The sequence below is a fragment of the Python bivittatus genome, unplaced genomic scaffold, assembly GCF_059951505.1.
Source record: "Python bivittatus isolate LINGU-HERP-01145 unplaced genomic scaffold, Pbiv_v1 ctg000480_np1212, whole genome shotgun sequence".
NCBI lineage: Eukaryota > Metazoa > Chordata > Lepidosauria > Squamata > Pythonidae > Python > Python bivittatus.
This window is the reverse complement of record NW_028277075.1, coordinates 53,053,959-53,078,275: the sequence shown is the minus strand read 5'-3', so window position 1 is coordinate 53,078,275 and position 24,317 is coordinate 53,053,959. Positions and strand designations below refer to the sequence as shown.

The 24,317-nt window shown below is 39.4% G+C and overlaps 1 protein-coding gene across 3 annotated transcripts in view; it reads left to right on the top strand.

The window, feature by feature from the left end:
- PARVA (parvin alpha) overlaps nucleotides 1-10,321 on the top strand; it is an 87,491-nt gene extending 77,170 nt beyond the window's left edge. For all 3 annotated transcript variants that reach the window (XM_007426362.4, XM_025165518.2, XM_025165519.2), the window contains one exon: nucleotides 2,254-10,321. In XM_007426362.4, the coding sequence (XP_007426424.1) occupies nucleotides 2,254-2,330 (77 nt within the window). In that variant the 3' untranslated portion in view covers nucleotides 2,331-10,321. The remainder of the gene's footprint in view (nucleotides 1-2,253) is intronic.
- Nucleotides 10,322-24,317: the final 13,996 nt, after the last annotated feature.

Here is a 24,317-nt window from a genome sequence, read left to right as displayed (position 1 = left end):
AACAGAGGCATTTTGGGTGGAGAGGGAAGGAGGAATGCCAAAGGATTGCATTTTGCTTTGGAGTGTGCCAACTTCATATTTCTATTTAATAAAATGATTTTTAAAAGAAAATGATAAACCTGATGAGGGAGAGAGCCTGGCAGGCATCAAAAGCGATGGGGGTGGGGGGCACATTGATGCCTCCAGAAGTTGCACTGGGAATCTCATTGTCAAGGTTTTGAAATAACCAGCCTTTTAAAAACCTGGAGCTATAAAGGTCATTTAACAAACTACTTTAAAAAATGCCTTCCATGTTCCTACAATTGACAGCATAAATCAAATGTTGCATTAATATGTGTTCATTCTAAACACATAAGCAGTCTCAAAAGCAATCACAGGCAGCAGATCCAATCTCATATTCATTTCTTGTTAATACCTTAATATGGAATACATTTGTCAAAGACAACACACAATAAATTAGAATCTTTCACTAGTACTAGCCTTATGCAAAGTGTGAATATGCATGGAGCCCAAAGAGGGAAAAAATATAGTGGTGCTCTTCAAAATAGCATTTGTTTTTCATCCCTGCCCAACAAGTGCTCTGATGAAATTGGATTGCAAGTTCCAGAATACCCAGCTAGTATTGTTCCATCTCTTGGAATTTGGGAAGTTGTCATCCCACTCATCAAGAAGGTATGAGGCTGGGATAGGCTGGGCCAGACCAACAAGAGAACTAAATCTAATCCTCCTGTTATCCTTAATCCCACTCAAAATATCCAATCTTAATATCCAAAGTTTAAAAACATTCCCTTCTTTGATTTCTGATAAATGCTCAGTCTTGAGTAATTAGAATTATTATTCAATTTTTGTTTGAATGTTTAAAATACCTCTTGTTCATTCATTTTAATGTTATGTGTGTTGTTGAGCAGCAAATCCCACTGAATTTAGTCTATCTCAAAAAACTAAACTTGGGCAAACCTAGTACTTGCTTGGGAGATCAATAACAAATCTCAGAGCTGTAGGCAAGATTGGCACATTGAGAAAGGATCCTGGAGGAATGTGAACTACCTCCATATTGTTTGCCAAAAGAGTTGCACTGAAGGCAGCCCTGAGATTTACAGAATTAGTGCTGCAAATTTGGACTGTGTAATTCCTGAAAAGTAAATTGTCATGCTATCCCAGAGAGGCCACTTGCTAGTCTCCTGAAGATTTTTAAAAAATCATGTGTTCAACATTAACATTCAGAATCAAATGGATATTCACCGACCTAAGATAAGGCTTGAGAGAAGTTTCATAGTGACAGGACTGGCTCAGATTCAGCACACATCTCAGCCTCAGTGGGCAAACCTAGAAGGGTGACAGATTGGAACTAGGCCCCTCCCACAATTCTCCAGACCCAATGCCAGGAATGACTAGCTCCATACATACCTCAGTCTCCACTTTGGGTGGGAGCCCACTCTCCAACACACAATTCCCAGAAGTATCAAGGCTGGTGTCTGTGTCTAGACTAGACATGGCTAGAGCCATGTCTAGCCAAAACCTCACACAGGAAGTTCGCAGAGTGAGATATCAAGACTGGCAAATGTTCTGGAGGGCCTGACAATGCCTTTCTTGCTGTAGCAGCAAAGAAATGAATGGCATGGCTTATGGAAGGTGTGTTAAGTCTAAATGTCTCGTTCTGGTCAGTGGCTGATGGCAGACCAGCTGGAGCAGCTGTCTCATCTCAGTCAGAAGGTCCTTTTCAGCCATGCATGCTCAGTAGCAATACTGAGGAGAAGCTGAGAAATGTTTTAGCTTCTAATTTTTCAGCTTCCGCTGTATTAACAAAATCAGAGCTACAGAACTACTTGACCAACTGAGTCTAATATGTCTTTTGAGCCATTTATTGTAGCCTGCCAAGTGCCTGATCACCCCATATGTTTCTAATCCCACGTGAGCTGCAAAACCAGAAGGTCTATCGCCCACTTAGGAGCCATAATTAGATAGTGGGTGGGTTGCGTTTGGTTTCATGGGTCCAAAACTACACAGGCCTGTTCCAAAGGAATGCACTTGTCACTTGAAGCCAGCTTTTATTATAATCCTGTAGGTTGGCTGCTAAAACTCTATTAAATTCAAATGGCTTTCAGTAGTCTTACTACATAGAAGAATTGCAGACTTGGCCTATAAATGTGAATGTGTGATTATGTTTCTTCCCAATGTGGGCCTTTTAATTTTCTCACTGTGATTTCAAGTTATTTAAAAAGCTCACCTTTCCTCCCCTCCCCTTCTTTTTAGACATCGTCAACTGCGACTTGAAGTCAACGCTGAGAGTGCTCTACAATCTGTTCACCAAATACAGAAACTTGGAATGAAGAAAAAAGCACATCAGGAAGCCATGGGTGGCAAAATTGGAACCAAACAAAAAAGCTCTCCTTTCTTTGCAGTCATTCTATATTTACACTACGCTTTCTTCAAAGGAAATGGCACTCTTTCTTGGAATGTTCTTTGTTATTAAATTTAAATATTTTGTTAAAATATTTAAATTAAGACAATCTTAATTCACCGATGTTAGAAAGTGAAGATCTGCTGGAAGCTAACAGGTTTGGTTGAGAAAAAGCAGGTCACTATACTGGGTTTAGCTGTCTTTTAATTTTTTAGAGAATAAGCACCAGGCACAAATCCTGATCCACAACCAAACTAAGCTAAATTACTGCCAAACAGAAATAAGAATCTGCTCCAATGAGCTATTTGGAGAAAAACTCATGCATGCTGTTTTTTATATTGCTGTGCAGGATCTGTCTCCTTGTGCAAGACTCTGCTGCCTTTGGCCTAGCTTCCCTAGTGTTCCTCCTTTTCTTCATGTGGTTCCTCTGTGCCACACCAAGGACATAATTGGACACATGAGATGGAGGCCCAGGCTCTGACTGCATTGGGCTTTTCATCAGTACTGGAGCTGGAACAAGAGTGCCACCCTATACTATTTTTCCTATATATTCACAGAGGTCATGATTGATAGGAACAATGTCCCCCCTTACTTATAGCAGCACCCAACAGCTTTTAGCATTCATGCCACAAACTGCTGTTTAAGGTGTGGATGGTTCACAGAATGATATAAATTTACATTTTCCAATGTAATTAAGTTGTAGATTCTGCCGCAGAATTTTGTTTCTCTCTCTCTCTGTACATTGAATGTTTATTTTGGGTAAATGATCCATTTTATTCATAATATGATTCAAAGGTCATGAGGAAGGAAGGGAGGGAGGGCGAGAGAGAGAGAGAGAGAGAGACCACGTATAGTTTGATGATGCACATTAAACAGCTTGTGCCACTATAAGGGGCCAGCTTTTTGTTCCCAATATATACATTCCACATATTTTTTCATTCCTATAAAGTCTGCATGAAGTTTTCCTTTAAATATACACAACTGCGCACTTAAAATAACACACAGTATAGTATCTTTGGCAGTAGAATTCTCTTGTTTACTTGCAAAGACTGAGGTACGAAATATGTACATACTATAATAGTGTGGAAAACTATTACAGCAAGAAAATCAGTACAGTGCCATAAATTCTGGAAATATAGCTGAGGTCAGTCCTGCCAGGGCATTGGAAAATGAAATAAGCTTTGTTTACTTAATGGTAATGAGATAAGAAAGAATATAATTGATAACAGTAAGATAGAAGGTTTAGAGAAATACGAAAATAAATTACTAAAAGTGAAGTGTTTTTGTTCAACTTGTTTTCTGAATACCTCAGATGAATGAGAAATTCTGATTATTTACAGAAAACCAGACAATGCTGTACTGTTGGTTTTGAACAACAGAATTAGACTGTATACAAATAAAGTATAAATTTTTAATATAATATATTTTTATTCAGTTTGATTTATACTTACTTTGTAGTGAAATTTTAGAAAGAGCAGTTTAAAATGTATTCTCTATGGAAAATGATAAACATAAATGTAAAATAATATCTCTACCTATTTTATAAAGTTAGATTCTGATTTTAAATATGTCTTTCATTTAGTGCCTTTAGGTAGTACACAATAGCTTCATTTTTTGTAGTTCAAACAAAACCATTCACATTATATAAGGACATGCCTTTTGCCCTCCAGAAGATGATATGTTGCTCTAAGTACTCAGTGGCCCAGATCCAATTTCATCTAAATTTTCACCGTAGTAAGTTTGCCATGCAGCATTTTATGGAGTTTATGTATTGCTCAAATTACTATAAGAATTGTGTATGAGGAGGGATTATATGCCCAAGTAAAACGCTTGTTCTTATATTCAGATGTGATTTGTTACATAGCATTTTTCATTGTATGAGGATTGTGATATAAATGATACATAAAATGTGTCTAAATTATTTTATATGTTCAAAGAGACTAGTTCTCTGTGAATCCTTGATCGTTGAATTTTGCCCATTGTGTGGAGACGATATAATTGATTATGTTTAAGGTTCAGAGATACTTAGTATACCCTAACTCACTGAATCACCATTCTCTAAAATACTTTTGGATTTTAGATTCATGTTCAGTTTGATTTAATCTCCTTGAACAGCAACATGTGTCATCACGTGCAGAAGCTCCAGGGAAAAGCTGTATGCTGGTTGCTTACATTACAAAATCAGAGTTAATGTTGTGAAGGGGAAAAGGCTGGAATAGTTGGTGATTGCCAAGAAAAGCAAAAATTCTCATCAAGTCATTACTTACGCTAAGTAAGGAGGGGGAAATTACATCATGCCAATCATTTATGATGATCCTTTTTTCAAAAAAAGCACAACACTGTCAGACTTGAACTCTTGTGGCCAATCTAGCCAATTGATATAAAATGCAAACAATTGATTTAAAAAAAAATGGAATTCTCCCATAATAGGAAAAGCATATCCAATGTAAAGTTGAAACAATAAGCAACCCTTGTTATTATTAAATGCAGCTTAATTGCTTAGTTTTATAAATAAGGTTGGTATTTTGTCCAGTAAAGGAACAAATTCCTGAGAGATATTTAACCAGGTCAACAAAAGGTAATCAAAGCCAGCATAATTGTACCAAAAAAAAAAGTACCTTGCCATTTATATAATTAGGTGAAGTAGTAACTAATAGATGGTGTGTGTGAAAACAGTACTATATTGGAATTTGAGTTTCTAAGTGTAAGCAGAACTTCCAGTTCTGCAGAGTAGCAACAGCTTAATCTACAGATATATTAGATTAAAAAACTGAAGTGGAATTCAACCCACTCCATTCATGTACAGAGTTCTGTGTTTTCTGACATACATTTCTGAAGCAGGTTTATCAGCTGTATCTCCAAAAGGAGAATGCGTAGAGCAAACACACACCTGGTTCCTCATGGGTCCTCATGAGGCAAGAGTTACATTTTCCTCTTCAATCAGGATGCCAGGCTAGATATATAGCGCTGTGTTCTTGGCATACGGGCCTCTATGATACAGGAGGAGAAGTGCCTAGATATCCATAACTGCTTGAACATCTCCAGTGCATTGCCTAGCTTTAAAGTGCTTTCTGCAAATCATGATTTTGTTAATGGCATTTTCTTATGAACTTGTAAATTTTTTGAAGTGTATTTTTGTCAAAATACCAAACTAGGTATTAGATCAACAAATGTCTCATGGACAACGAGTTGCTTCCATTTTCAAATCTACAAATGGTTGACAATTGAAGGTGCTTTCTGCGATTTTGCAAAAAAAAAACAGCCCTAAATGGGTGGTTATATTTTGTAGCAGGTTTTGTTTTAGCTGAAATGCTATTTCTATATATCATAAAAATACATATTATGGTCATGGAATTGTTTGATAATGTTCATACCCAAGCATTATATGGCTTATATAAATTGAGCCTTCTTTATGTTTCTCATGGAGATATATCATCAATAGGAAACTAATATGGAATAGAACCTATAGATTATATCTAATATTTATTCCATTTGAAAAAATATAGGAAAAAATATACAATTATGCTAACGGGTTCATTTCTGTATCAGATATAGATTTCAGAACTATTAAAACTCATGTTAACCTAAATGGATAAATTTGCCATGTTTCTCTGATAATGAAGACTGATTTATCTGTCCCTTTGATTGTTGTTGAAAGTAAGGAAAGCTTTAGGGCCCACACTGCCTAATTTAGGATATCAATTATTTTTGTTGTCCAAATAGTGATAAATATCTTTTAAAAAATAGTGTAATTACCTGTAGGATTAGCAGACTCTCTGAATTCTGAAAACCACAGGCCTATGAGCTGATGGGAAGATAAGGAAGGTTAAATAAAAACCGCTGCCATGGTGTACAGTACTGTACACAGCCATGGAGTTTTTCTGTTTGCAGTTTCTCCTTCCTATTTAGTAACCTCCATGCCTATGAGACCGCATCTAGCTTATATGGACTCACAGTTTATGAGGTACAGATTTATGAACTAGTGCCTCTGCATGGAAAGGAGACCTGTGAACACTGCCATTTGCACATTCGTATCATCTGTAAAAAGGGTCTGCTATTGTTGCATCCTTAATAATGGCCATGCGTTTACACAGTCTTGGGAGGACCAAAATTTAAATCCTGAAAATCTAGGGTTAAATTCAACATTGTGTGAGCAGGTTTTTGCTCACAAGAGAGTCTCATCTCTCACTTCTGCACCTGTGATGGACCCTTGAAATCTGCTCCAGTGGTTTCAGAAATCTTTGCAGCAGATTCTCAGATTGTTTGGGATTGGGAGGAAAGTTTTCAGCCAGTAATAGTGGAAGTGAAGAGTAAGAGATCAGAGAAACACTGTGAAGGTGCACTTGACACCCAAGACTGAGAAATGAGTGTTAAAACGTCTTTTATCACAGTGTTCCTCAACCTTGTCAATTTGAAGGTGTCTGGACTTCAACTCCCACAATTTCCCAGGCAGCCATGCTGGCTGGGGAATTGTGGGAGTTGAAGTCCAGACACCTTCAAGTTGCCAAGGTTGAGGAACACTGTTTTATCACATAAGGGCAGAGAAGACACAAGGTTCATACCTGAGAACTGACATAAATATGGCTAGATTCCTAGATTCTGCAGTAGCTGATCTTCACTATAAGGGCTTCCTTGGTATCTGCAGTAAAATCAACCTACCTGTTTGAGTCTTGTGCTTGAATCTTCTGCTGCTAAGGTTTCGCATTTTGGATCCTAAAGAGAGATGCATTGCTATGCCCATGGTGAAGCTCTGATAGTAGGGTGTCTTGAGTGCAGATGAGTTTTAGAAGGCAAGGGAAAACTGTTTTCAGCAATGGAAACATATCATTGAAAGCAAAGATTTATCTAATGTTCATTGTCTGGAAAATCTAAATATTGTAGACAGGTTCAGTCAAGATTCAGGTCCAGTACTGAGGCAGCGTTGATTGTGCTTGTTTTTGACTTCTGGTGGGTTTGGAATGGGGGTGGCGCATCCATCTTGGCCCTCCTTGATCTCTCAGTAGCCTTCGATGCCATCAATTACGGTATCCTTCTGGGCCAGCTCAGGGGATTGGGAGTGGGAAGCACTGTATTACAATGGTTCTCCTTTCTCCAGGGCTGGTTCCAGTCAGTGTTGTTGGGCTGCAGAGGCTGAGCCTGAGGCCTCTGCTCTATGGCAGGCCTCAGGGCTCTCCTCTCCTCCCACTTCTATTTAACATCTACCTGAAACCACTGGGTGAGGTCATCTGCCAGTTTGGGGTTCAATATTATCAGTATGCTGATGATACCCAAGTATATCTTTCGATCTCAGGCCAACCAAGTGATTTTGCTGTGATCCTTTCCCAGTGTCTGGAGGCTGTGGGGATCTGGATCCCTTCCCTCAAACAGGTTTTGGCTCAGTCCTGGCAAGACTGAGTGGCTATTGGATTTAAAACCCCCCTGCCCAGGCTCTGGGGATTTTCCATCTTTAACTCTGCCTGGGGGTGCATTTGCCTAGTCAGAGTTGTTGGACAACTGGGGGGTCCTCCTGGACTCACAGCTGTGGGTAGGGAGATCTTTCCACAGTTTTGTCTTGCGCAACAGTTGCACCTGTTCCTGGACCAGAAAGCCTTACTCACAGTGACTCATGCCTTAGTCACCTCCTGTTTGGATTACTGTAACATGGTCTACATGGGGCTGCCCTTGAAGAACATTCAGCAGCTGCAGTTGGTCCATGCAGCAGCGCAGTTAAATTTTGGTATTTCTTATTATACCCATATAACACCAGTGCTGTGTAAGCCACCCTGGCACCCAGTAGGCTACCAGCTATGATGTAAGGTGCTTGCTATCACCCATAAAGTCCTACATTTGCTATTTGCAGGATTGCCTCTTGTTTCTGCACACCCCAACAGATCTAACAGGGAGGACATGCTCCAAATCCCTTCCATCAAACAGTGTCATTTTGTTGGACCCAGGAGTCATGCCTTCCCTGTGGCAGTGCCTGTCCCGTGGAACAGCATGCCTCCAGAAGTCTAGATGGCCCCAACCCGGTTGGCTTTGTGTAAGGTGCTGAAGACCAGGCTGTTTCCCCAGGCATTTGGGCCAGGAGATTAGGCGAGCTCTACTGGTAATGCTGCTTTTATGATTTCGGTTTATTGTTTTAACCTCAGGTGTCTTGGCTTGGATAGTTCAGTGTTAACTTTCTATGCTGCCCAGAGTTGTTGTTGTGAGATGGGCAGCCATATAAATCATACGAATAAATAAATCAGATAGGCTAAAGAAGGTTTCTGGCAAGAATATTGTTCCAGTTTGAAAGGAGTTCTGAACATCTGTGCTACTATAATCTTGGCTGGGTTTGAAGACTAAGTCAATTTATTTCTGCCTCAGCTAGAGTGTATTTGAAACTGCAGTAAAACTAAAACTTTCTTTAAAATGCTACAGCTTTATTAAGCTTCTGCAGAGCCTCAAACCTCCTTCCAACTATTGGGCTTCAACAGCCCTTGCAGATCTTTTGAAGAGAAAGGTGACTTGAAAGCTATGCATCTTCCCCTCCGAATATCCACTCAGACTATTTTACATTCAACCAGACAAATGTACCAAACATGGGGAGGTTTATGTAAATTTTATTTTATTATTTTGTGTGGAATGGGAGTGAGAGTATTTTGTTCTAGGGCAGTGACTGTTTACTCTTTGCCTGAGCATTGTGAAGTTGACAGAACCTACTTTTAAGGATTGGGGATGAGAAATGGGGACAGTATGGAAATGCCCTAAATTAGCTTGAGTTACAGAATTAATTTGTATATTTATCCTGTTTTCCAGCCATTGTCCCTCTGCCACAATAATTTGCCAGTAAGTTCATCTTGGGATGTCTATAGTGAAAGATGATAGATAGATATAGATATAGATGACATAGATACAGTTATAGATATAGACACACAAACACACACACACACACACACACATGCTGATAGGGTTTTTGATGCAGCAGGTTTATAGGCCCAATCTGCTAATCAATATTGCTTGCATAGATATTAAGATAAAAGACACTTAATCAGTGTAATTAGCCTTTGACTACTTTTAACACTGACCCTTTCATTGACATTCCAAATGAATCTCCTTGATTCTTTTCATTCTTTTATTTGTTCAACACCATCCTGCTACATTGCAAAGTGGTGCTTGTATTTCACTGGTCAGAACATCGCGTCTGTTTTTAAAACACATTGTGGCAAGCTTCAGTTTCTTTTGCTGTAGCTTCCTCCCCAAAGGTATTTGTTAAAATGGTAAGGAATAAGTCCCATTCAACTTAATGGAGCTTACTTCTGAATAGAAATATGTAGGATTTGTACTATAAAAAGTTGAAACACTATGGCATGCAACAGCTGAAATTGTGTGTGTGGGGGGTTATGGGTTGTCCTTTCCAGTTACAGGTAAACTAGCATACCTAAATGCTTCCATTCTTTCAGAAGCCATCTAATGAGGCTGAGAGGTTAGAATCAGGAATTTGAAGCAAATACTTAACATCCCCTCCTGTGCACTGGGTGGGGTATAATCAATAAGCATTGAACCCACTGAACTAAGCTAGCAAGCACTGTGGGGTAACTGCTGCTACTGTGTACGTGTGTTAATTTAATACACATTTAAAGTCCATTACGAATCAGCAAAATTCTTCTGATTATAACATTAGATTTGAACATATTTTGAAATGCATTTGGTGTGGGAAAAAAATACTTTATTCTGGGCTGGTGTTGGAGATGCGTTCACTGAATAACCTGAAAATTGCAGGAATTGTTTTCCATAATGTTAATGATGTGTTTAACACCTCCTGGTCCTGTGCATTTGAATTTTAATACATTGTTCTTTGTCATCTATGTAATTAAAAATGTTGCTTTTCAACTATTCTAATAGATCGGTCCAATTGCCAATTGAGTAACATTTCTTAATAAATCTATGTTATATATACTGTGAAACAGTAAATGGTGTCTTGTTTTGATTTTTAAGACTGCTTCATCATACATAATAATAATCTAAAATTGTAATTGATGGCTATATATGTGAAATTATTCATATCAAAAATAGTTGTTTGGATATATCTTTCTGTTATATTATCAAATGTATTATTCCTATTTAATAGGATATTAATAACTAATGTAATAATAGCTAACATTGGTCCAGATCCAGCCCTCTCCCCCATAAGATTAATTCTACACACCCAAGACTGCTTAAGATTTTCCTTATAAAAATGGATCACTTGTGCCACACAGCAGACTTTTTCTTTTCAGAAGGTTTAGAACCTTTTCAGAAGGTTCTAAAATGATGTGTTACATGGTATGGAATATGTGTCCAAAGCTGGCACAGAAATTTGACTGGATGTGCCTTAGGATTTGAAGATGTCTTGATCTTCGAGATTTACTGTTGTCCTCAGTGAGATTTTGCTTTGCTTTATTAAACTAAAAAAAAAACTAAACTAAACTTAAAGTATAAGTTCAACTTCCTCTGGGATACTTATAAGCACCCAAAAAGGAAGCTGAAGAGAGAATTAGATTTGGTAATGCACACCTTTCCAGAGGTAACAGTAATAGAGAATACCTTGAATGGTTCAAAAACATATTCTATCCCCTAACTGCTTGTCACCTATAGTATTTGGTACCACAGATAATGGTATCTTGGACTGAACATCTCTCACGGATACACATATCTCATTATTACTGATATCTTCAAGTTACCAACCTTGGCCCACTTGATGGACCACATGCCTTCCAGGGATTGCTGAACTACAATTCCTCAAAACATATTCAGTTAAACCTTTTAATGTGTATTCTGTAGATTTTTTTTAATTTGGAGCACCATTTTTCCATTATGGCTAACTAAATAATTTAGTGTTAAAGGTAAATACTGATAATCATTCAAATACCTGACTTAATAGTTGTCTCAGAAGAGGTATGGCTACCTGGCTTTCACATTGCAGAATGCAAGTTGGCATTCATGATAAATCTCACATATCCAGATAAGTTTATTTTGAATGTTACACATGCTTTTTATACTCTTTATGGAATCTGTACCTTCTGGAATGTCCAGCAACAACTGAGCCAGTTACACATTGCTTTCTATTCTTTCTAGTTTGTCTAGAAACTTAGTTTGGAAGAAACTTGGGTCTATTGTAGCTAGTGCTGCCTATGCATGGCTTTTTGGGGAGGGAGTAAGTCTTGTGCCCTTAGCTTCTGCCCACCTAGCAGCTCAAAAGCATAAGCGAGTAGATAAATAGGTACTCTCACCCCGGTGGGAGGAAAAACTCTGGCAGCGCCTTGCACGGGAAAACAGGAATCGGTTGCTGGTTACTGGACACAACGTAACAGAAGAGACTTGATTTCCTGTGGCTGCCAGCTGGGCTCGGCCCTAGGAAGGAAGCAATGGCAAACCACTTCCGAAAAAGCTCTGCCAGGAAAACTGCAGGGACTGGTCCAGGCAGTCTCCGTAGAATTGAAAGCGGATTAAAAAAAAAAAAAATCCAGCATATGGTTCAATTTTTGAAATGATCAGAAATGTATCATTTAAAATATACCACTAAGAGTTCTATCAATAATGGATTTTCGCTACACACACCCTTTATTGGCCCACTGACTACAATGGACAAAAAAAAAAAAAAATTCAGCTGCTTTTTAAAAGGCCCCATGCCTTTGGTATTTATTTATCCTCCTTGAAAAGCTTGTGATGAAGGTTCCCATTTCTACATACCCATATATGCTATTCCCTTTCAGAATAGGCAAAATTATATAAAATACAGAGAAGTGTTAATAAATAACAAGCAAAAGAAATTAGAGACATAAGAAAAGAAACAGAGAAGGAGATATAGCTAAATCTAGTTTACACCAGCGCAATTTCTAATTTTTATATTTTCTATCCTTGTAAACCGTCCTTGCTTCCATCATGTCCACACACCATTGCATAAATTGCCTTTTTTCTTTAGTTCCTATCTGCAAATTAGAAAGTATGCTTGAGAAGTTCTTCTTTACCTCCAATAAATAAGAGCCACAGAAGGTGTAGGGCTGTAGTTCAGTGCAAAATACAAGCATTTTAAGTAAAAGGTCAGAAACCAGAGTTGGCAGGGGTCATTTAAGCCCTCAATCCAACCCGCTGCTCAGGGCAGGGATCCAAATTAAAACATCCCTGACAGATGGCTGACCAGCCTTTGCTTAAGAACATCCAGTGAAGGGGAGCCCACCACCTGCCTGGATAATTGGTTCTATTGTCAAACTGTTTAGTGAGATTTTTTTCTAACATTCAACTAGATCTGTAGTTCCATTCATGATTACATATTCTGTACTCTGGAATATTGAAGAACACACCCAACATTTTTCTCCATGACATCTATTCCAGTATTGGAAGAAGATTATCATGTTCCCCCAGTTCCTCCTATTTCTCTTTATATGACCTAGTTTCTAGTCCCCTGATCACCCTTGTTGCCTTCTCTGAATCTGTTCCAGTTTCCCAAGTTCCTTTTTAAAATGCAGTGGCCAGAACTGCAGACAATACTCAAAGTCTAACCAAAACAGAATAAAGTGGAACGTCCTATGATCAGGAAACTATACTTCTACTGATATAACTTAAAACTACATTTGATTTGTGTGTAAGTAAAAACTGTGTAGCGTTCATATTTTCGCAGTTATTTTCAGTTATTTATCCATCCTATAATTTTCATTTTGAATTTTATTTTGGTTTTCCAGAATATAAACTCTACCACACAATTTTGTGCTATCTATCGTTGATAAGCATTTTCTTTACCTCCTTATTCAAATAATTACTAAAAATGTTGAGAAGGACAGGAGCCAGGACTGAAACCTATGGTGCCTCACTTGATAGCTCCCTCCTGTTTGTAATAATAATTGGCATTTTCGGATATGATTTGCAAGGCAATTATGTATCCATCTAATTGCCAGGCTATCCAAAGTTGTGTATCTGGCATCTCAAGAAAAGTCTGATTGGAATGCTGTCTAGGGCCCTTGCTTATTCTTGTTGATTTCTCTGGGCTAGGTCAAAAAAGCTGGAACACACAACAGCTTCCTCTGGTGCCATATATGGAGGGGAGGCCAGTAGTCCCTGAGAGACAGCACATTTAGTCATAACTACAGAGTTGAAAAGGAAGATGATGTGCATATCTGGAAGAAGCAGCTAGAAAGATACCAAAAACAAAGATATTGGTCTAAAATATAACCACAATCTATCAGGATACTCCACTATTAAGCCAGGCCCCAGAGTCATCAAATTGTGTCATATCCGTGAAGACAACAGCCACTGGAACAGGGAAATGGAAGAATTATCTAAACATCTGAAAGGAAACTATCCATATTAGGTAGATTCACAAATCACACTAAGCCATTTTAACCATGGTGTGTTGAATTAATCATAATTAGTTGGTTTCACACATGACACTAAGCTTTAAGTCATGGCTTATCAATGGTAGTGGCTGGGTTCATGTGATATGTTAAGCTAAAACCAAACAAACCACTTTGGTATAATGAATGAACCAGGTCTATGTGATCAGTTCTTGGGCAGTGGAAATTTAAATCCTTCTCAGCTGCAACTTTAGTACAACCCTCCCACCCTCATTCCCCTCCCCCCCACCCGCCCATACACTGCAAAACTATGAAGGACAATAGGAGAAAAATATTCTGATGTTCTTGAAAAGTGGCAGGGTTGAGGATGATATTTACAGAGGTCTGTGGAAGATCATTTTAAACTCCCCCTCTTTCATACTACAATATTGAGCATGACAACCCTGATCTTTTGCTATTTAATTTTTAAAACCTGAATTCTGTTTATTAATCATACCATTAACATTTTATGTTTTAGTCCCCTTAAAGTTAAGGAAAGAAGGGAATTGAGGATTTCTAGATTTAGATGTACGCATCAGGCATGCACCATAATCGTTGAGCATACTTTCTTTTAGCATTCTATTAATAATTAACTTCTGATTTACATGTCAAGTTATGGTTCCACATTGTCTGTCTCTCTCACACACGTGTGTGCATAAACATATAAATCACCCTACCTCACTAGTTAGTTTTAATTAACTTGGCCTGCACACAAATGCTTTTTACAAGCAAGAGATATTACATGAGTTGTAGCTTACCATGGAGTTTTATGGGCTCTTGTTGGAAAAACACTGAAACAGATCTGAAAAGATGAGGCCACAACAGTTAATTTTGCCATTTGATTCCATGACCAAGTCCCTAATCAAAACCAGCAGAATAATTCTCCGTTGTGTTAATCAATTTGCCACCAATGTACTTCCCCCTTACTAAAAATAGAAAAATGAAATGAAATGAATAAAATATAATCTTACCTATGTTCAGAACAAATTCAGTACAATGGATTTGTTTTATCTAGTTGCCTTAAGATCCACATGCAATCTGTTGGGCGTGAAAGGAAAAAGAAAAATGAGCAGCGGTTAAGGTTTGAATTAAATGCCTTTTCTGGTGCCTTACATACTAACTGGCTAACTAAATATTTCAGCGTGTGCCTCTGCAATAAAATCTACATCTGCAGAAGGAAATGTCTTGGAATCTACTCATTGGGAATTAAACCTAATTATGGCTTTGTTGGTGCAGGTTCTATCACCTTCTTCACACACAGATCCATAGTGAAGTACAGTAAATCATTGTCTAATGTCATTCTAAAGGATTGTCCTCATGAAGCTTGTGGTAGAGAAAGAGATGTGGTTGGCACTCCTGTTCAGAACATGGCAGCATTTCAACTTATTTCAGAACATTAGAATTCAGGTGGTAAATTCTGATGACCTCACAGCCAGGTCACAGTAAGTACTACTTACTAAGTCAGTTTTGATCAAAATACCTCGCTCTTTCCCTTTTTTTTTTTTTTAAACGTTCCTGGCTTGAAGTTCAGGGTTGTTGTTTTTTTCCCCACTACACTAAAAGATAAGAAGGGCTAATGTATTAGCATACCATCCTTGCGATGGGCCCTAAACTAATTATTGACTATGCTTTCCAATTGCTAATATTATGTCACAAAAAGTGAAAGAAAATACTTTCAGAATGGTAGTTGAAAAATGCTAGCCGTACCGAAAGAATAAACTTTTAGGCTGCTGTTTTAGATATGTAAACATTTAGAAAACACTGTTGTTGCATCACTCTTCTCCTTCTAATAGCCCTTTTGTGCTACCCATTTTTTAATAGCAGCATTGTGTCACTGCTATTTAAGCAAAGCTCCCAGTTTAAATCAATGATTAAATGGCACCAAATGACTCACAGGACAGAGTATTGATTGCCTTTTGTTCAACTCACATCAGATTTGGGGATGTTATTCACATCTACCTGAAACAGAAATCTGACTCTTAGCTTTCAAATTCTGAGAATCTCAGGCATTGTAAAAAGGAAGACCAGCTGTAGGATGGAATATTTTTTAGCTCTTCTACCAGCCTCCCATCCAGAATACCTGGTTACTTAAAATAAGGACCGCTATAAATCTCTATTCCTGGACCGGGAATTCATTGAATTTGATGAGATTTACATCTCAGTAGGATATATAGCCCTAGGGATAACTGTTCTCCCAATGTTATAGTATTAAAAATGGGAGTCTGATTTCTCTCTCTCCCAGCTGTTAGTTGTAGATAGGGGAGAGGAGAAAAGTTTTCCTTTAGCAAAAGAAAATCAAACCTCCTCCCATGTTGGGATTTGGTTTTTTAAATATGAAAAGCAGGTTAAATGCTGTATAAATCTATGACAATGTCTTCATAAAGATACTTTTTTAAAAAATGTATCTCATGTCACTCTTAGACCCTGTCTTAGGACTGACTGAACCCCCAAATATCTACTCTCCTGATTCTCATCCAGTGTTTATAGTGGTGGAAAATGTTTTACTGATCTCATGCAGGTCAGGCTTCATTCAGGGACTGACTTTTTAGTGGCAAATATCTTCTGTCGCACATTTAAATTAGGCTTTCATGCAATACATTTGCACTCAAAGTATTCTCTATAAAAGAAAGGATCCTAACAACTCAATCAAACCCCAAACTTCAGCACAGTTACTACAGAGTAAGCTCTAGTGGTATGATATTTACTTTTGTGTAAACATGCATGGCCTTGCACTGATAGTGATATAAATGGCATATAAGGCCCAAGCAACTTTCTAAAAGATGGTTTGACTTGTATACACCTTCCCTGAATCAAATGGAAGTATCCCATTGGCTTTCAAAGTATCAGCAACATTCCCCTATATCGAGCTGTTTGAGGTGGCAGAAAATCAACGCTTTCAATCAAAAACGTTTTGTTACCTTGCTGCAGGGAACGAAGGCCACCTGTTTTTTGCCACATTCCCAAAACTGGGCTGCGCCAGCACAAGGTTAACGCAGTAAATTTTCTTGCTCTGATTACATCTGATGTATTTAATGGTTTCCACCTTTTGTTGTATTGAAAAGTACAGGACATTTTGGCAACAACCTTGGGAGCTCTGTAGAATTGCATCCAAGACTTTGGGAGGAGGCACATACAATTCAGAGAGGGGAGAGTGTTCAGGTCATGCCCCCCTGCTCTAATAAAAGCAATTCTCTGAATTTAAGTAATGAAAACCGGGAGGGAGGAGGCAAAGGATAGAAAGTCACATTTTTGCATACTTTCTGAGAGGAAAAAAATGCTGCTGTTTCATGTTTGTACTAGAGCCAAGGAGTTTAATGAACTGTTCATGAGAATGCTTGGCAAGTGACCATATTCTTACGGGAATACTGTTGCTGAGAGGTTGAACAGAGCATGAGAGACATGAAATCCAAAGATGGGGGCGTTCTAGGATACCCTGCAAATAATCCAAACACTCCTTTAAAATGCCCAGTCTGTGGGTGGAAATCTCATTTACCTTGGAAGTCCACTTAGAAAAACACATTTATTTGTTTGTTTGTTTGTCAAATTCGTCACCGTCCATCTTGTTGAAATGGCTGCTGCTGTCTTTCCAAACTTTTTCCCCTCACATCTAAAGCTACTTTCTTTCAAAATGACATCAGATCATGTATGCAAAAATGATGGTATCCCCTACTATAAATTATTTCCATTTCTTGTGTGTAAAGGTGTCCTTTCTAAAGCTTCATAACAACTATAAAGTATAAAATTTTCAATCTTTCAGACAAGCTAGCACCAAAACCAAAGGCATATTCTCATTATACAGCTCCAGTCCAGCAACCATGATCATCTTCATGGGAAGTATTGAATGTATACTGTTTATTTGTTATTTATATAAGCTTTTGTTGTGACACAATGACAGCAAGAAAGTCCTGTTAGTGGCATCTCCAACCTACGTTCCTGCATTGCCACAGAAGTCTGCCATGAAGACATCTGCATAGAAGCAGCTGCTTTCATTGGGTTTCCATGTCAGATTACCAATAATACAGGACTTCCGGTCACATGGACAGCTTCTCCCTGCAGGTATCCATGTTAACAGAGAGATGACTACAGAGCAAGGCAATTAGCAAGATTTATGATGGGAGTGGTATCAGCAATGTGGCACCACTTGGCAGGCGTTTAGTTTTCATGGCCACAACATGGCACTGGCTTCCCATCACCTTCTTCCCAGACATGTGTCAACTTCCCAATCTAGCCTATAGCTATGCTATTCCTGGTATTTCCTCCAATTACTAAGTCCTGCTACTTTTGAAGGAGAGCTCAGTTACCAAGATAGGTGCCCTATTAAGGTTTCACCAGCATCCCCCTTGGGGTCCATCCCATATTGCTCAGGAAACCTACTAGTCCTCTGGAGATGCATCTCAGGAAAGTATATGTATATGTATATGTCTGTGTGTGCTTATGGTTTGAACCCATAGAGCATTATAAGTTCAAACTATAAGCATTTTTTTAAAATGGTGACTTAAAATATGTATCTGAAATGTAAGATACATACACACACACGCACACACACACACACACACACAAACATACAATTCCATGGGGGAAAGATGATCACATCAAGCATTAGTTAATACTGAAGATGCCTGCTTATATATTCAGCAGTCAGTTTTAATCCTTTTTAGAAGGGTATCTATAAAGAAAGTTTGGCCCTCTGGACCAATGCCTTTTCAAACATCTGGGGATGATGGAAGTTGTGGTCCAACATATCTGAAACTCATTCAGTTGGGGAAGGCTGCTCTGGCGGTTTTGTGGATTGATACATCTACCAACGCAACAGGGATGGTTTTGTTTAAAGAAAACTAACAAGACATGCAGATTTTCTTCATCCTGGCAGCCATTTCAGTGATGCTGCACTGCACGAAGCAGAGACATAGGCTAGCATCAAACGCTGTATTTATTATTATTTTATTGAATTTATATTTTCACCCATCTCACTTGCATGTGACTCTGGGTGGCATACACCAAACAAAAGCTAAACAATCAATATAATTTATCCATTAAAGCAGTTAAAAGCAATTGAAAAACTGTAATAACAAAAAGGCAGGGAAGAGTATGCTTCCATGGCATCCCCAGGCCTGATGGCAAAACCAAGTTTTGAGTGCCTTCCAGAAGGCCAACAGGGTTGGGGCCAACCTCACTTCGGGCAGAATGATGTTCCAAAGGGTGGGTGCCACGGCCGAAAAGGCTCTCCTCCTGGGCCCCACCAAACGAAGCTCCTCAGCTGACAGGACCTGCAACATGCCCCTCCTGCTGGACCTGATGGGACAGGTGGATGTAATTGGGGTGAGGTGGTCCCTCAAATAACCTGTTCCCATGCCATGTAGGGCTTTAAAGGTCATTACCAGCACCTTTAATTGGACCCAGAAGCAAACTAGTACCAATGCAGCTCACGTAGCAGAGCTGTAATGTGTGCAGATCTTGGAGCACACATAACTGCCCACATTGCTGCATTCTGCACCAGCTGAAACTTCCCGATACTCTTCAAGGGCAGCCCCATGTAAAGCGCATACAGTAGTCCATTCAGGAGGTGACTAGGACATGAATGACTGAGAGTAGAGCCTTCCAATCCAGGAAAGGGCGCAACTGGTGCACAACATGAAGCTGTGCTCTTGGCCATGACTTCCATGTGCCCTTTGAGCAGGAGTCTTGAGTACAAAAGGACCCCCAGATTGCTTACCAGGTCTGTTTGTGGCCGTACAACTCCATCCAGCACCAAAGATGGTAAATCCAAGGCATCAGCCACCCTCCTGTTCCAGGCAACAACCAAAGCCTCGGCAGGACTGTGCAGCAGATTCTTGGGAATAACCCCCAGTTCCCTCTGGAACCCATTAGGGCCATCAGTCATCAGGGGCAGACTGATTGAATAGGTCCAACCTCCCTGCAGTGAGGGGCAGCATCTGAGAATCTCATGGCTACCAGAGAATGAGCTGACCATGACAGGGGAACCACAGAGATCACCCCCAATTCCAGATCATGTTGCCACTGCTCTGACAAGAAAACCAGATCAGGTGTGTGACCACTGTTCTATGTTGGGTTCTGGATGACCTGGGATAGGCCCGCGACTGTTGTGGTGGCTATGAAGACCCAAGCTACCTTAGACCCCACTCCTAGAGAAGGCAGATTGAAGTCTCCCAGGACCTTAAGCCTTAGGTGGAGTCAAAGAGCTCAAGCAGGGAGGTTGCAAGGCAGCAGGGAAGCTGGTACAGTAGCAACAGTCCCAACTGATCCCTAGAGCCCAACTTAAGGAACAAGTTCTCACATCTGGCAACTTGTGGAGCAGTACCTCTGAAAGCCATCAGAGACTGCCGCATGACAATTGCCACACCCCTACCCCTACCCTAGAGTCTTGGCTGATGCCACACCCTAAATGGGCACATTTCCAAGGGGGGACCCCCCCCCCGCTTCTGGACCAAGCCAGGTCCTGGCAATACATGCCAGGCTGGCCCTCTCCTCAGTGACCAAGTCACATATGAGGGAGGCCTTATTATGGACTGACCTGGCATTAAGCTGCAGCGGCTGAAAACCAGAGCCTCTGTATGTCTGCTGACCAGTTAATAGGATCAAGTTCGGAAAGCTGGAACACAAAACTGGTATAATACAAGACACTGGAATCACATTTCTCAAGAACAACCTGCCCCCATCTCCCACCATATTGCCCCATACCCATCATCACTGAGATGTACTGACCTGCCCCTAAGCCCCCCAAGGTTTCAACATCCCCTAACACAGGCCTCCCAGGTTCCAAATTTGGGATTCCCATATCTTGTAGCAAACTCAGTAACCATACAACTGAAGAGGGGGAGGTCCAAGTTCCTAGGCACTTCAGTCATTGCTTTCAGTGCCACCAGGACCTCTAATCACCACCCCTTATCAACCATCCATCCACTCCTCCCCCCCACGTCACCACTCTCACTGGCTTGCTAAGAGTCGCTAACCACACCCTGCATGCACCCCACTACTCCCCCAACCGGCTGTCACCCAGGAGGAAGAAGCAGTTCCTTACACAGGAGGGGTCCACCTACCATCCACAACATAGTCCGAACACCATCTCCAGGCCCTCCAGATGATAAAATCCATTTCAGCAAGGCCTCACAAAATGCCTCCCACACTCTTCTCACGCACCCGGCAGTGAGGCGGGCAAGATGGCATGAGGTGAAGGGATCCATGGCAGCTTTCAGGCACAAGCCTCCCACTGCTGCTAGCCCTTCCCGGACTAGCAACCTCAAATCTTTCTCCGCCGATTCCCGAAAACAGAGACAGTCCTCCAAGTCCCAAACAGTCCAATAATTATAATGCATAGTAGGATTGGATGGCGAAGCATCAGATTAATTTTGCAACCCATTCCTCCTCTCTTTCTATTTTACATGATGTGATGTTTGCCATTCCAAACCATTGGCAAACGACATTCCTGCCATTGTGCCAATGAACTGAGAGACTGCAAATGGCATGCTTTGTTGAGAAGAAGCAATCTGCACGATTGCCAGTAAATGCTTTAGGAAGCAGAATATCTATTTTCTACAGGGGGAAAAAAGTTGGAGTTGGATATAAGGAAGTATTTAACATCAGGCTAAAATGCATACGTTATTGAACTCTGAACAGCCAGAAATTTGTTTCATCCTAACAGCTCAGAACCCTTGTATTCTTAACTTACCTCTCCACTAGATGGCAATAGCAGATGTGACTGTGTGTACAGTATTTAGAATGATTTTAGCCTAGCAAGCCATAAAGAGGAAAATGTTATCCAAAATATTGCCCTTTGTATTCATAGGGCAAACTGTCATGTCATAGGATTGGTTGTTCTCTCTGTTCTTCTTTACTTCTTCATGATTTTCAAAAAATCCAATAGGCACTATATTTGAGCCACCCTAGGTTAAGATGTGTTTTTCCCCTGAAATCAATTTCAAAGTGCTAAAGACACAGTGTCTCCAGGGTGTTTTGCAACAATTGGAGTGCTAGGAGGGCTGTTTGCAGCTTAACTGAAACTAAACATTTGTCTCCATAAGTATGAACCACCATCTAAATAAAACAGCAAGATTTGGAATGGCAAAGGAAAAACTATGGTATTTCCTTGAATCTCTGCCAATTTGGAATTGGGATTCCATGCTGAAATATGCAGGATAAAAAAAAACAAAAGGAAAAAAGGAATATTTAAAAAAAAGAAAAAAGAGTACAAAGGAAAAAAGAAAAGGGAATAAAATCCATATGGAATATATCTAGAGAATATATATTAATATGAAATCAAATCTCTGGAGATAGAGGCAGAGGACCAGATTCTTTTCCTGTTGTCCCAATTTATATGCAGATATAAATAAAAAATGAACTCCTGCAAATAACGGATGGGCACCATTCCACACATTTGAAGTCTGATAACACCACTGGCCAAGAATATTATAGCTTCAGAAAATAAAGGAAAGGATGGCAAAAATAGAGGAGACTGTGGATTAAGGTGTATGTTTCTATTCCTTCATTACACATATGGCACCATTTGGAGATGGCATTTGTAGTCGCCTCCCCCTCCCCTCCCATTGCTGGATTTGAAGGGCAATTCAACATATTTTGGATACGGTACGGCATTAAACTGTGCTTGTCTTGTTCAAAGATAATCACCGTCTGCTGCTTTCACATGTACTATGCAGACAGTCATTCTGCATAAGATATTTTGCTGTTCATCTTTGGGCTGATCTGAATTAATTCCTGCCCGCTGTGAGCAATGGGAGGAATTTCTACCAAACCAGAAGCTACATCAACGTTACTTGTGTCACCAGCACAGTCTTGGATTCACCAGAATCTGCGCAAATAGGATTGTCCTACAAGCAGATCTTGAAGGAGACAGTCTCAAAAGGGTTGCAGAAATATTGTAGTTTACCTGAATATATCCCAACGTTACCAACTTCATGTGGTCATTTTGGGGAAAAAATCAGTGTAGTCCCTGAACTGTCTTGAAGAAAGGACAATATAAACATGTAAATATGAACATTTATTGATTGTTACTGCATGACAATCCAGATTATATAGAGCTGCTTCAGATATTATAATATTACATGTACACTTTAAAGTACCTTAAGTGTAAATGAGCAATTCAAAGGGCTGTGACTGTGCTGTGTATACATTCAGTGTGTACAATATTTGCCACACATGTAATCACTTAATTCCCTGACCTGTCCAAAGCATTGTGCTAAACTACAATTTGTTTAATGTAAATATTTAAACATTTCTAGCAAAGGAGGACACACCACCTCCCAAGGCAATCAGTTCTATTGTGTAACAGCTTTATTCATCAAACATTGTTTGATGTCCAACAGAAATATCCTTGTCATTTAAGCCCATTGTTTCTTGTCCTGTTTTCTGGAACAACGCTGAACAATTATCCCCCAATTTCTACATGACAGCCCTTGAGATACTTGAAGACAGTTATCTTGGCTCCCAACCATCTTTTCTTCAGCAGGACAAAGACATCCAATACCTCCAGCCATTCTTCAAAAGCATTTTCCTTCCAGGCCCCTTATCATCTTGTTAGCTCTCCTTTGGAAACACTCCAATTTGTCAATGTATTTTTCTAAAATTTGGGGCCCAGAATTGGATGCAAGGTTCTAGATGAGGCTGAAATAAGGTGAGGTTGACCAACATAGGACAATGACTAAAATATGTGAAGTAGCACGGAGCCTAGAATGTGGTACTTCACTCAATACTTTTTTCCTGCTTAACATGGGGCCATTGAAGGACACTTGTTGGGTATGATTGTTAACCAGTTATATATCTTTCTAATGTTAGCCTTCCTGCATAAAGACTTCTAGTTTTTCTTGTTTATTCCCATACTTCGTGTATTTGTACAGAGACATTGGAATCCTTGAAAGCTGCTCGATACATCTGGGCATTAACTGGAAGCAGCGAAATTTTGACCCAGATTAACACAAGATACAGATGCTATGGAATATGGGGTTTGAAGATGGGATTAAATGTCTTCTGGAAGATATGGGCTGAACAAGGTATTACTATCTTGAATCAATTAATTAGCGATGGGTATTTTAAACTCTTTGAGAGGTTATGTGTAGAATGTAATTCACTTGAATCATTACCTTGTGTAATTTACAGTTAAAACATGTACTGTCAGAACAATATGGTTTAAATGCTCTAGCAGACTGAGGATCATCTGAAATACTTGAATGTTTAAAAGAAGTTTATTTGAAGTAAAACTGACAATTTATTATTATAATAAATTTAAAAATATATATTTGAAGGTTAATATTGGTAATATTTATGATTTGTGGAACAAGGAATTGGAATATTTGATTTTGGAAAATCAGGAGGCCTAAGTTTTAAGAAATGTTAAATACACTTCTTATGATTTAAGGATGATATTAATCAGAAAATTTTATTTAGTGTATACTAAACCCCCTACCCCAAATATTTACAAAGGGATGGACATCAGATATTTTGTACTGGCATTGTTAACAATTTGAAGGCTCTTTAACTTATATGTTTCCTTATGGTTCCTTTTTAGTCCCAAATTAACACACATGTTAATAAAATTTGGGGGGAAGAACATAGTTGTT